General features: G+C 32.7%; 1 protein-coding gene across 1 annotated transcript; it reads left to right on the forward strand.

The window, feature by feature from the left end:
• The first annotated feature begins 8,876 nt into the window (after positions 1-8,876).
• Positions 8,877-10,308, forward strand: LOC146934240 (putative WRKY transcription factor 29). Its single transcript, XM_085706114.1, has 2 exons — positions 8,877-9,262; positions 9,563-10,308. Exons 1-2 carry the CDS (start codon positions 8,928-8,930, stop codon positions 10,050-10,052), a joined length of 825 nt encoding a protein of 274 aa, XP_085562240.1. The 5' UTR covers positions 8,877-8,927; the 3' UTR covers positions 10,053-10,308.
• The last annotated feature ends 4,279 nt before the right edge of the window (positions 10,309-14,587 follow it).

Genomic DNA, 14,587 nt, shown 5'->3' on the forward strand with positions numbered 1-14,587 from the left:
AACTTTTGTTTTATTTTTTGGGTACGTATATAAAGTGATAAATACCACATAAATCTCTTACATATAATTACAAGATCTCGGATCCAAACCCAGATAAAACTGTAACATAATAATATCATCATTGACCACTGAACTAAGTTTTAATGACGATAACCTCTAATGGAGTGAATTTATGGGAACCAAAAAAAATATAGGATAACATCCGATTTATGAAATCTAATCTATTCAATTTCATTCTGTCATGTACCCATAAAATCGAAGTAGTCTTTTACGGTGGCATTTAGAATACACAAGTTAATCTTTTTGTGTATCATACACAAATGTATTTTTAACCATTGATATAATATTAAACAATTCAATGGCCAAGATTGAAGAATGGATACTTGCTTAGTGGGTTTGGTGTTCAATTGTTGCTATTTGCAAATATGGTGTGGAACAATAATAGAACTGCATCGATGCATTTATGAAAAAAAATTATTACATAAAAATAATATAATATAAATATAATATAATATAAATTATTTATTCAAAAAAAATATAAATTATTAGATTAGTGATTATAAATTTAATTATTTAATTAAATGAATACATTATTTATTCATTAAACTCTAAATTTTAAAAACAACTTTATTCATTAAACTCTAAATTAAAAAACAACAAAAAGTTAATATCTGAGAGAGAGAGAGAGAGTTAGGAGCAATCTCAACAAAAAAAAAAGGTAGGAGTTAAATCTGTTTTTAATTTGATGCATATCCAAAGTACATAATTTTCAGTTTTTACTGTTCTGCCTGTTTGTTAATAATAATTTAATAACCTTTGATTGCTTGTTTGGTGATAAAATAAACTTGCTAAGAACCATATCTGAGTTTTACTATGAACCAGATCTGGGTATCTTTTTCATATTCCATTTCTAAATTATTCCACGTCAGCAAGAAGAAGAAGAAGAAAAAAAAACAAAAATCATTAACTAAACAACCTAGCTTCTTTCCATCATTCACATCCCTAATTGTTCTTTCTGGGTGTGTCTTGAAATGTCTTCATTTTAACCAACAAAATTAAAAAAAATAAAAATAGATTCGTTGGGAAAAAGTTAATAGAAAAAAATTGAAAGATGATGAATCTAGAAATGGGATTTCGATGTAAAGAGAGAATAGCAGAAAGATCATGGACTCATGGTGAAGGGGGCAGAAATGAAAGGGAAAAACATTGAGTGGTAAAACTAAAGAGGTTGTGGGGTCACATGTTAATTGAATATGAAAATTGCTGTTCACACATTAGAGAAGGCTGGGACACACATGTAAAATACGTTTTTGCCCCCTCGGCAGTTAACTGCCGAGGAATTAAAAATCCGGCTGCAGTTAACTGCCGAAGATTTCCTCGGTAGTTAACTGCCGAAGTTTTCTGCTACAAGTCTGGCAGAAGCTTTCTCATCTCCATTATTCATCACATCTTCAAAAAAATTTTCTCAAATCTCTCTCACAAATCTCTCTAAAAAACCCAACCAAATCCAACCAAATTTATTCAACAAAATCACAAGTAAGTAATTATTTATAATGCTATTAACTTAAATTTTAGTTGTTATAAATGTTTTTATTTTTTAGTTTTTGAGTATATTTATTTTATTTTAGTTTTTGAGTAGATTTACATAGTATAATTCATTTTTAGAGTAAAATGTTTGTATGATGTTTATGTTATAGTTTAAAGTTTATTGGTTATATTTTAATTTGGTGTTTTAAATTAATTTTTTATTTTAGTTTTTAATTAGATTTACATGTTATAAATCATTTTTAGATTAGATGTTAGTTGATTAATTTTGTTAAAATGTTTGCATGATGATTATGTTATAATTTAAAAAATTTAGGATTATTTTTTAATTTGGTGTTTTATATTTTTAATTTTATTTTAGTAAGACTATATGATTTATTTTAAGAGTAAATATAATTTGAATAATTTTGCTATATTTTACGTTAATTTTTTTTTTAGACAATTACATTTTAGAGTTATTTTATGATTTTTAGAGTCTATGTATAATTTGCAATGTTTGAATGAGTTTTTCATTGATTCTTTTAAATTTCTATGTGTGTAGATTTGAAACAATGGCCGGATGGATCGACGTTCATGCAACATTCAACGGCGGAGAAACTCATAGGTTGAAGGTTCGGTGCCTTGATGTAGCGTTAAGAGGTCTCAAGGATCAACTGAATGAATTCTACCAAGGAGTCAACCCCAGAGACACAAGGAGGGTGCAAAATATTCTGTATAAACGTCCAAAGCTCGACGAGGGGAGCGTATCATTCACTTGGGTGGAGTTAAAGAACGACGAAAACGTGACGAGCATGTTTTGGGAGCACACCAAGTTCCAGTGGATCGATATGCGGGTGACGTTGCTGAGATCAACTGAAGATATCATCAACAACTTGATTCCGCCAGAAGATCGTCATTAGTTAGGGTAAGGTGCATTCCAACTACAACAATTGTCTTACCTCTGAAATGGGGTGATTCAAACTTGCCAAACGGCGAGGACTCAAGCATTTCGCTGGGCATTAATGTTTTTCCTTTGAAAAGATTAAATTTTTGTTAGGCTTGCTTAGATGATGGTATTAAGTGTCAAGGAATGGACCTCATTTCGTTGGCACTTGAATACCATCATCTAAATCAAGCCTGACAAAAATTTATTCTTTTCAAAGGAAATCATGAATGCCCAGCAAAATGCTTGAGTCCTGTTGTTTGGCAAGTTTGAATTTACCCCATTTCAGAGGTAAGACAATTGTTGTAGTTGGAATGCCCCATTTATGTAATGTAACGAAACCTGTATCGCAATATTTATTCGAACGAATTCATGCTATTGTAATATTTATTCGAATTCACGCTATCGCAATATTTATTCGAATTCACTCTATCGCAATATTTTAAATAACATAAAATAATTTTTAAAGAATTCCTAATAATTTTCTAACACAATTCTATTCTAAACAAAATAAAACAAAAAAAAAATTAAAAAACTCGGCAGTTAAGTGCCGAGGAATACCTCGGTAGTTTAGAACCGAGGAAAACCTCGGCAGTTTACTACCGCCGGTTTCATCATTTCCTCGGCAGTTAACTGCCGAGTCGTCCTGAAGCCAGAATTTGCAGAACCTGTTGAAGGCAGAACCTGTTACATGTGTTTTTACACATTGTAAACACATTGTTTCGATGCCAAACCAAAAGCTAGTCAAATAAAATTACAAACATAATTGAAATTGAAAATATAATACGGAAACGAGCAATTGTCATAAAAAAATGTCATCCAAACAAAGTAACAACAAAATGTACTGGAAGTACTAACAAAACGGCCAAATGTCATGAAAATACACCAAGTCCTAAAAATAAATCCTAAAAATACTAGCAGTCCTAATCCTACTGCTGGTCCTGGTCATGCTGGTGCTGCTGGTGCCTCCTCCTCGGTCTCTGGGCTCTCCTCCTGGTAATGATCGGCGCGATCTGCTGCCTAACATCCTGCAAGGCCGCATACAACTGCTGAGGGGTCATGCTCATCACCTCCTGACCCAAAAACTCATCAGCATGGGCAACAGCGCCGCTAACCATGTCATAGGTGTCAGGGGAGCTTCTCGCCTCGTACCGCTCCCACTGCTCTGCAACGATCTGCTCCTCGTTTGGAGGCCTCGGAACATCTCCCGGAAGAAGTGGCAAAATCTGAGGGTGAGACATAAGCGTGTACCATCGTACATAGCCCTCTGCCATACGCCATGGCTGCTCTCCTGCCTGCTCACCCCAATCAGCCTCCTTAAGTGTGTGAGTGCGGAAGTCCGAGAAGGCCTGCACAATCTCAGTCGGTGTCAGCGCTGGAACATCCGTCGGAGGTCTAGGTACCGACTGGACGTATCCGTACTGCCTCAATACCCTCTCCGGCAGGTGACGGTACACCCTACGGTCGCCGCACATGATCCAGCCAGAATACCAAAATACCTCCTCGAAAGGCTGGAACTCCCTATGCCCTTCGTACGGCCTCCAGCATACGTCATCAAACGTAATGCGATCAAGCAATGACCGATACGTGGCCCCCTCTCCATGACCCTTCTGAAGAGTCCACCTCGCCGCAACCGGTAAATTTTCAATGTAGTCCGGGTTTGGATCAACAGTGTAAAACTTAGGGAAGTGCGACAAAAACCATGCCTGCATAAACCATACAAATCACATATAAATAAATTAAAGTTAACTAAAAAAATAAAATTTACAATTAACAAAAAAAATATAACAAAATATAACAAAATAATAATAGTTAACAAAAAAAATTAAAGTTAACGAAAAAATATAACAAAATATAACAAAATAATAATAGTTAACAAAAAAAATTAAATTTAAATTTAATTTTTACTTACAGTGAGCAGTGTCACGCTTCCCCCAAGCTGTCTGTCTCCGGGCAAACAAGCCTGAGCTAACTCATCGTACAGGTATGCAAGTGCCATCCCTCCCCATGAATAAGCACGCATCCCCGCGTAGCCGTCCGCCATAGTCGTCAAATAAATCAACTGGATGCGCTTGTTGCTTCTATCCCCAAACAACAGGCATCCAACCAAGTATAGAAGGTAGGACTTCACACAATAAGTCCTAACCCTCTCCAACTCCTCCAGCTCCTCTGGATCCTGTGTATCCGCCAAAAGGTTGGCTCTACCAAGGTGCGTCGTATAAAACTCCCTCAGCTTAGGATAACTAATGTATCCACCATACTCAGTATTGCAGATTTTCTCTGCCTGCGACCTCGACGCACCCAAGTGAGTCATCAGTAGTGCCTCTCCCTCATGTCTCAGCATCTTCTTCCGGTGGCCCAACATCCGCCCTTCAATCGGGACATGCATAAGACATGCGACATCATCCAAAGTCACAGTCATCTCCCCCATAGGCATGTGAAAAGTGATGGTCTCGGAATGCCACCTCTCGCATAAAGTCATCAGCAAAGCGTGAGGCACAGTGGCGTAGCCCAAGTATACCAAATCATGTAAGCCACTCTGCATAAGCGGATCCCAAAACCATCTCTGATTGGGGTTTGGACGTCCGAGACTCAAAATCTTGGGGCCATGATTAATTGGTTTTACAAAACGCTTCTTGCGGCACTGCAAAAATAGAAAAATAAACATAGTTTAAACAATGTAAACATTTAACTAATAAATATTAAACTTAACAAATGCTAAAATAAAAATAAAGAAAACATATAAAGAAAATCACATATAAAGAAAACATATAAATAAAACATATAAAGAAAACATATAAATAAAACAATTTAAAGAAAATCACATATAAATAAAACATATAAATAAAACATATTTAAAGAAAGTCACATATAAATAAAACATATAAAGAAAACATATAAATAAAACATATTTAAAGAAAGTCACATATAAATAAAACATATAAAGAAAACATATAAATAAAACAATTTAAAGAAAATCACACATAAATAAAACATATAAATAAAACATATCAATAAAACATATAAATAAAACATATAATCTAAACATATAAATAAAACAATTTAAATCAAGAAAGGAAAAATAAAGAAAATAATTAAACATAAAGAAAGGAATTAAAAAAAACATATATAAAAGTTAACATTTAAAAAAGAACATTTAAAAAAAAAAATACTTACGTCATCCTTATTATACCAAAGCGGCAATGCCACATGACTGGCATAAGAGTGAAGCAAAGATATGTCCTGCGGTCCTCCAGGAAAGGGAGCGTCCGTAGGCAACACCTCCGGGGCAGCCGCTGCTGCAATGTCATCCTCGTCTGGCTCCTCTGGCATATGCGGCTGCTCTGGCATATACTGCTCGTCGTACCCACCGTCGGTCACATCATGGTGATCCTGATAATTCAGGTACTCCACCGCCTGGGTCGGGTCAACCACCTGCGACTCTTCAGGCGGTGCCTGAGAAGCCTCAGAAGGCTGAGAACTCCCTGAACCATCCCCCCCCCTCCGACCTCTTCCCCTCTTTGGGATATGTGCGTTTCTCCTCTCCTTCTCCTTCCGGTAGCTTTGTGTCTGAGCACGCCTACCACCTATCATCTTAGATGGATCAATGGGCTCCTGATCGGCCATATCTACACAAATTTTTAATAAATTAACATCAAGTTCCATAACATAATCAAACACATTAAACACTTACAATAAAATAAAATCATTCATACAATCATCATTATGTCCATCATTTCCATCATAACTTAATCATTTCTATACACTTAATCATTCACATCATAACCTAAATACACTAAAAAATCAATATACACTTAATCAAACTATAATTAACATCACTTCTATCATTTCCATAACCTAAACTAACTAAATAATCAAAATAATTTTCATTGAGGCATTTGATCAAACACTTTGTGTGCAAAGTATAAAACATATTCAAATTGTGTTCATTTGCCACCATTCAAAGCCACATTACCATTTAAACAGTATAGGCAACATCTACATTCATTTATCAATTCAAAAACTACACATGCAATCATCAAATTGTCTATTTTAATCATCAACTCATCATTAACCTAACCACATGCAAACTACTCTAATTTTTTTAAAAAATAAACCTAACAAACTAACATTAACATTGCAATGATTAAGGGTACTTACTTGTGATAATGTGGTGATGATTTGCTTGCAATTCGTGAAAATGTGATTTTGGAGAGAATTTGTTAGTGTTTGAAGCAAAATATTGAAACTGGAACTGCTTCTGTTTCGATCTGTTTATGTTCAGAAAACTTCGGCAGTTAACTACCGAGGAAATCCTCGGCAGTTAACTGCAGCCGGATTTTTAATTCCTCGGCAGTTAACTGCCGAGGGGGCAAAAACGTATTTTACATGTGTGTCCCAGCCTTCTCTAATGTGTGAACATCAATTTTCATTGAATATTACAGGTTTCAACTGGTTATTGTAGGTAAATTTGCTTTTTGTATCATACACAAAAAGTTTCATTTGTGTATGTTAAACGTCACCGTCTTTTACATTCTAAATATTCATTAATCTATTCGATTTCATTCCGTCATGTACCCTTAAAATCCAAGTAGTCTATTGCATTCTAAAGTGTTCATTAATAAGTCTTTTTTGACTTAATCCTTTAATTTTTAAGAAAATTAAGATATGATAGCAAATTTTAATTAGACTTTAATTTTTAAGAAAATTAAGATATGATAGCAAATTTTAATTAGAAGGAGAATAAAATCCAATAACTAATGGTTATACAATCGAACTCAGATGCTCTTAGTTTAAGCAAACATATTCTCTATCTTTTTTAAGGCGATTCTTTTTTAATTAGAAGGAGAATAAAATCCAATAACTAATGGTTATACAATCGAACTCAGGTGCTCTTAGTTTAAGCAAACATATTCTCTATCTTTTTTAAGGCGATTCTTTCTTCCCTATCGCAAAAGTAAGTAGAACTACATGATATCCCAAAAGAGTAAATATAACATGATAGAAATAAAGGCTTAAATATGTTTTTCGTCCCTGCAAATAGGGCTCGCTTAAAAATTCGTCCCTGCAATCGCTAATCCTTTTTTTTTGCCCCTGCAAAGTTTAATCAGTTAAAAATTCGTCCTTTGACCAAGTTAATGACTGCCACGTCATCAAATTACCAAAAATGGCATGGGAATTGACGAAAATACCCCTGGCTTATTTTTTTTTTGTTTTTTTCCTTCAAAAAAAAAATCAGTTTTTTCCCGAATTTTTTTTCCGATTTTTTCCCGAAAATTTTTCAGTTTTAATTTTAACATTTTTTTCCGAATTTTTTTTTGACTTTTAATTATTTTTTTAATTTAAAAAAGAATTATCAAAATTTTGGAAATTTTTTTTTTGAAGGAAAAAAAAAATAAGCCAGGGGTATTTTCGTCAATTCCCATGCCATTTTTGGTAATTTGATGACGTGGCAGTCATTAACTTGGTCAAAGGACGAATTTTTAACTGATTAAACTTTGCAGGGGCAAAAAAAAAGGATTAGCGATTGCAGGGACGAATTTTTAAGCGAGCCCTATTTGCAGGGACGAAAAACATATTTAAGCCAGAAATAAATAAGTGACAACTCGAATTAAAATGTAACAAGACTAGCTATATATGCTCCAATGTCGCGTTCCTAAGATAAAATAAAATAATACTCCAATGTCGCATAATATATGACATATTTGAACATTTTTTTACACATATTAAAAAAAATGTATAAATAATATAATAATACTTTTACTACATTTGTACCAAAAAAAAAAAAAAATACTTTTACTACATAACTCTTGTTAAATATTGATGTATTTATCATTACCATAATAACAAAATACTAAATAATATTAAATCAAGAGTAATGTATATAGTATTAATTAATTTGAGGATATAATTGAAAAATAATAATTATTTGTCGTTGAAGATTGAAAGAGTCCATTTTTTTGAGACACATTCTTCTTGCAAATAGAGGAAAAGAGTATAAATAAACTTTGGAGAACATTTAAAAAAACACTACGCTCACCCTACGTATGAGATCATCACGTATGAATCACATTGTATTTGGCTTATCCTTAAGACTGATTCAACTGTCTCATTATTCCTTGTATTATACTGTAGTGGCCTACAATCCCCACAAAGAGAAAGAATATATGTACATAATATAATAAGGTCAGCACCGAATTGCTGCAAAACTTTATCACTTTCCCCACTCCCACTTGCACATACTTTGACTTTATAACTACAGTCAACTCAATACTATTGCTTAGCTAGCTAGCTTGCCAGTTTGAACTTTGAACAACTTGATCTAAATATCTATATTATTAAATTCACCACGCAATCCTTACACCATTTATATTTTATGTTAATTATATATATATCTAAACATTAGTTGACATTTTTCATCAAAACCCTCTTCACAAAACATCTTGCTTATCTTGTAATAATGGATGAGCTTGCATTCTTAATGGATTGGGATTTGGAAGCTATCAATGAAGTACCAACAACAAATCCTTATTTTTCTCATCTATTTTCTGAACAAGATCATGATGAGTTATTATTTGGAAGTTTTCCAGAATTCTCCAAAACTACTAATGTCCTTATTCATGAATTTGAAGAGCTTTGCAAACCTAATTTCTATCCACTTTCATCTCAAACCATTTTTACAAGCTCTCTCGCTAACCCTAAAGAGCCTGAACAAGTCAAAGAAATTAAAGCAGCAGACAAAGTAGCTTCTCATCAAGATCTGCAAGTTCCAGCAGTATCTAAGTTTAAAAAAAGGTATAAATACGATCGTTATAATCATTTGCATATTGGTCTAGTTAGAATTTAGAAATAATTAGATTTAAGATTTTTATGTTGTGGTCCAATTTTTTTTATTTTTTATTTTAATTGTCTTTGTATTTTTGTTTGGAGTGCACCTATAGTAATATAATCTTTTCTTTATACTTTGTTTCAAATTTATTTTTTGAGGAAACCTAATGGACAAGTGTAAGTCAAGCTTTAATTAACCCTAAGCGGATATAGAATTTTCTATTTGGTGTAAATACTAAAAAGTGAATATATATGTTGTTTTTTCAGCAAGAAAAACAAGAACAAGAGTGTTGTGAAGAAAGTAACAGCAGTAGATGGTACTCTATGTGATGCATGGGCATGGCGTAAATATGGACAAAAACCAATAAAGGGTTCACCTTATCCACGAAGCTACTATAGATGTAGCAGTTCTAAAGGATGTTCGGCGAAGAAACAAGTGGAAAAGAATCATTTGGATCCAAAAGTTTATTTGGTTACATACACTGCAGAACACAATCATCCTCAACCAACTCGAAGAAATTCATTAGCTGGAAGCACTAGGAAGAACAATATCTTAGTTACACATTCTTCAAAGACACCTTTAGTGAAAATTGAAGATGAGGTAAATGTGACAAGTATGAAGCAACAAAATAAAGGATTTGAGAAAGATGACCAAGATCTTCTTGAGTGGTTGGATGGTGCTCAATTATGTGATGATGGTTGGATTCCAAGCAAAGAGCTAGAGGAACTTATTGGACTTGAGAATAAGTGTCAATAACATGCAGTGGCTGCAGTTTTGGATTAAGAGAAAATGATGAAATTCAATAGAATGAGATATCGTTAGATTTTGTTGTTTTATGTGTAAACCGAGTATACTCTGTGCGCAACTATAAAGACTAATATTGTGAGTCAGATATGGATACAATGAGTGACAAAACAACTCTCCATGAAGAAATTTAACATTGCTGAGATTTTCTTGTTTGTATATATTTAGAATAAAATTTGAATGATATGGAAATTTATTTACTTTTTCATTTCCATGTCATTTAGTTTTTGTTTTTAAATGATATCCTCCTTCCTCCACACATGCAACTTTTAAAACCATTTTTTTTTTGTTGATAATTTGAAGTACATTTAAGAGTTGTCTCTCTGAAATTATAATTTTCCATCTGGATGAACTTGGAATGTAATATGAATAATGATCACTACTTAAGTGGACTGGATTGCTTACTAGCGGAAAGATACCAAAAGGTCTTCAAATTTAAGGTCTTTAACTTAAATTGCACAGATTTATAATCCATTTTACAAACTTTGTAATAATGAGTATCACTTTGTTTAATGTGCATATAGTATATTGTTAGATTATATCTTTATAGATATCTAAACGATCTGTAATTTTTTTTTGGAGGGAATCTAAACGATCTGTAATATATATAGAGAAAGAGGGAGACACGGACGTGAAAATAATACTAACACTCTTCAAAAATTATATATAAATTTCTTCAAAAAAAAAAAAAGGTTTATATATAAATTTAATTTCCTTAATTAATTTTTGTACAGAAACTATTTACTATTTAATTGAGTATGGAAATTTATGTTTTTTTTAGGAGAAAAGTATGGAAATTTATGTTATGATTTATACTACATAAGAATACATTTTTTTATAATGATATTTTTTTGTAGGGTTTTGTTGAATTTCTAGGTTTGAAGAAGATCATGGGGAATGAGATGTAGTTTTTTTTGCAGGTTAAATTTTGTTGAATTTCTAGGTTTGAAGAAGATCAAGGGGCATGGGATGAAAGTTGAAGAACTCTCTAGCTAATTTTAATTGGATAAGACTCTAAATTAATTAGGATAGTTGAAACCTAATTTTTATTAGATGTGGTTTGTGCGTAATTCAAATCCATGAAAAGGAAGAAAATAATGTCGGTGTTAAACCACATTTAAAAGTCTTTTGAAAACAAGAAATCAAATGATTTTGAGAATAATAAATTTCTTTTGGTCTTTTAAGTGCTGGTTCGTCCTAGCATTTTGGATCCTAAAATTCATCTGAAACACAAAAACCAAATGCCCATTCATCCTTTTAAATTTAGGGCTCTCTCTGGATTTTTCTTTTATAGTAGGGTTCAATTTGGGATAAGAAAAAGAAGAATAATAAAGTTGACATGTTTGTCTAAGTCAACATACGCAATTTGGGATAAAAGATTCAATTCATTCGAAAAAAATGATATACTTACAGTTACAGCCAATGAAAATATCACGGTTAGGCTCAACTTCAATTTAATTGATCCACCACAATATTCCATTAATATATTATATTTATTCTATCATATACTAATGATCTTCTGCATCTCTCGATCATTTGATCTATTTTTTTTATACATATAAAAGTATATTTTTATAGAAAATATAAAAGTATATGTTTTATTTTATTCAGAAACTCTTTCTGTGCGACAAAGAGTGAAATTCTTAAATTCCTAAAATACTAGTACAAGAAATCTTACGCATCTTCACCAAAAAAAGAAAGAATGTATGAAATATGTTATTATGTATCTAATTATTTCACGAGTTTAATGATGGTGGATTGACAGTCTAAAAAAAACTTTGTAGACATAATCAATTAAAACATTTAAAATTGTCACATCAATTAATTAATTGATGTGGCGTTTTGGACTGTCAACCCATCACCATTAATCTCTTATTTTATATGCTATTTTTTATGTTTTATTAATTAATTCAAATTTTGAATGAATTTTATTTACTTGTTTTAGAAAAACTGCGTTGTACTCGTGAAATTAGTTCAGTTGATAGAACAATCCATAATATGCGCTGCATGATTTTATTTTTTTCTTTTTCATTCTTTCCTAGTTTTCTCTTATTCCCTATAACGTGTAAGAAACTTTGTACAAGCAAGTGGGACATCAATTCACCGACTGTCCAGCTCGGCTGCCAACCTTTCAACCGTAAAAGAAAACGACATTTCGTTTTTTTTCTTCTTTGATACAGACATCTATAAAATCTAAACAATTATTTCCTTAGCGCGTTTTTTAATCTTAAAATGTGAGAGACAAAAAAAATCAAAAAACATGAGAACATACACCATGTGTTCCATAAGTTCTTCAAGAGAGATTAGTCATTATTAGACGGTGATAGAAATTTCGTATCAATAGTAACAAAAAAATCAAGAGAAAAAATAAGACATTTGCACTCAAGAGAAAAGTACATCGTATTCCCACTATCTCTTACTCACCTTAATCCCTCACTGACTTGAGTATCTGAGTAATTGCAATTACATCACACTGGATCTGAGAGCTCTTGTCGTCGTCCTCTGTCATATTCTAGTGAAACATGACTGTTTATCTGTTTTTCTACGGCACTTAATTGTATATTATTATAATCAAATATTTTTGACAAATAAGATTAAAATAAACTTTCTATTTTAATGATATTTAACTAATTTTTTAGTAAATAATTTGTGGTGCTTATGAGAAGGTACATTTGCTACTTATGGAATGGAGGAATAGCTAGAGACTTCTATGGGCATTTTCTCTGTCTTTTCTTGTTGTATCGGGTTGTTGCTATGTACTACAAGCAGAATTATGGGCAATTCACTTGGGGTTCAAGTTCAACAATAGCTGCTAAAGATGGGCAATTCATTGGAGTAAAAATTCCCCGTTGGTTTGGTAATTTAATTAAGGGTGGCTGCATCTCACTCATGCTTCAAGTTGCTGCCTAACATATTAGATTATAGCTCAAGATTTAGAGTCATTTTAGATTACTCATGTTTTGAGAGATGCTAATCAAATTGCGAATTGTCTAGCAAAATTTGACATTTCTTTAGATTTTTGTATATTTTCCACGTCTACATATTTTTTTTTAACTCCTTTTAAAGCACACAATGTTTCTTTTCCTCATGGTTTTTTTGTGTAGTTTCTTGGTAGGAGATTTTCCCTTTATTTTCCAAAAAAGAGTTTATCCTTTGTTTTTGAATAACAGAGTGGATTCTCTCCAATGAGAATCCAATTAAATCTGGATTATGAGAAACATAGATTAAAAAATATATATAAGAAAAATAGGGATAGTGTAAAAACAGAGTGGATTCTCTCCAATGAGAATCCAATTAAATCTGGACTATGAGAAACATAGATTAAAAACTATATATAAGAAAAATAGGGATGGTGTATTTTATTTGTGAGGATCGACAAATGAGAAAAACCAAGTGAAAAGTACAACCGAGAAAATTCACTCACCTATATACCACAACAAGTTATAAGCCTAAATCATATACCACAACAAGTTATAAGCCTAAATCAATACATCAATTTTCTTTCACTCATTTTTACTTACATTTCGTTCAAATGAAGTATTTTCCAAAAACACACATGCGCACACACTTACACCTTCATTTCTCGCTTAATGGATTATCTAATTCTGCATATTCACGTGGTTCCACATAAAAACTCTAGCATTGTTTATAAATCTTAAATTGAATCTTTTGGGTGCACAGTAGTTTATCTTCCATGCTATTTCAGAATTATCGTAGTAATCCAACTTTCCCTACAAAAAAGCATCAAGGAATAAAGGCATATTATAATAGATTTCTGGTGGCATTTAGGGTGGGTGAGGGAAAGAGTTTCCTATCATGGGAAAGTTTTTTTAAACCATTAGATTAGAAAGGAGTACTGATTTTAGCAAGCTCTGCCTGCACTTTATTTTTTCCCTTTCTCTTTCACCCGTTTTCTTCGACCTCCACCAGACTACATCTAAACTTCAAACTCCATAAGTATCGATTTCTCTAGATATGAAATTTTACTATATTTTCTATCCTCCCCGTTGTCCTTTCAACGCCCTCACTACTTCTGACCTCCGCATCCGCCGTCGTCGTCTCTTCCTCTCTCCCCCTCCCTCCGACGAATCCACCCTCTCCGATAAAAAACGACGTTGTTGCCAACTACAACGGCAACACATCCGTACCAAACTCCACCGGAACCTTCGTCGGAAAAGTCGCCGTCTACGGACACGTCTCAATCTTGTCAAATCTCCATGAGTACCACCACCAGTTTCTTAAAATAAAAGCTCACAATGGACAAGCTTGTCATCTTCTACCTTCATTGATGTTGTTCAAAGCTGTTTAATTATACTCCAAAAAAATTTAAAAATTATAAAGCTTATTCATGATAGTTAATTATAAAGCTCATCCATAAAATTATGACATTGATTTTCTTCGCAGATCTGGAATGTTCACCCATTTTTTGGCTTTGTGGATTTCTTTCACATAGTATGTTAACATTGTTTTTTAGAGGATAATCGAAA

Source organism: Medicago sativa, chromosome 4 (genome assembly GCF_051527215.1).
Source record: "Medicago sativa cultivar Bolivia chromosome 4, Bolivia_mono, whole genome shotgun sequence".
In the NCBI taxonomy this organism is placed as follows: domain Eukaryota; kingdom Viridiplantae; phylum Streptophyta; class Magnoliopsida; order Fabales; family Fabaceae; genus Medicago; species Medicago sativa.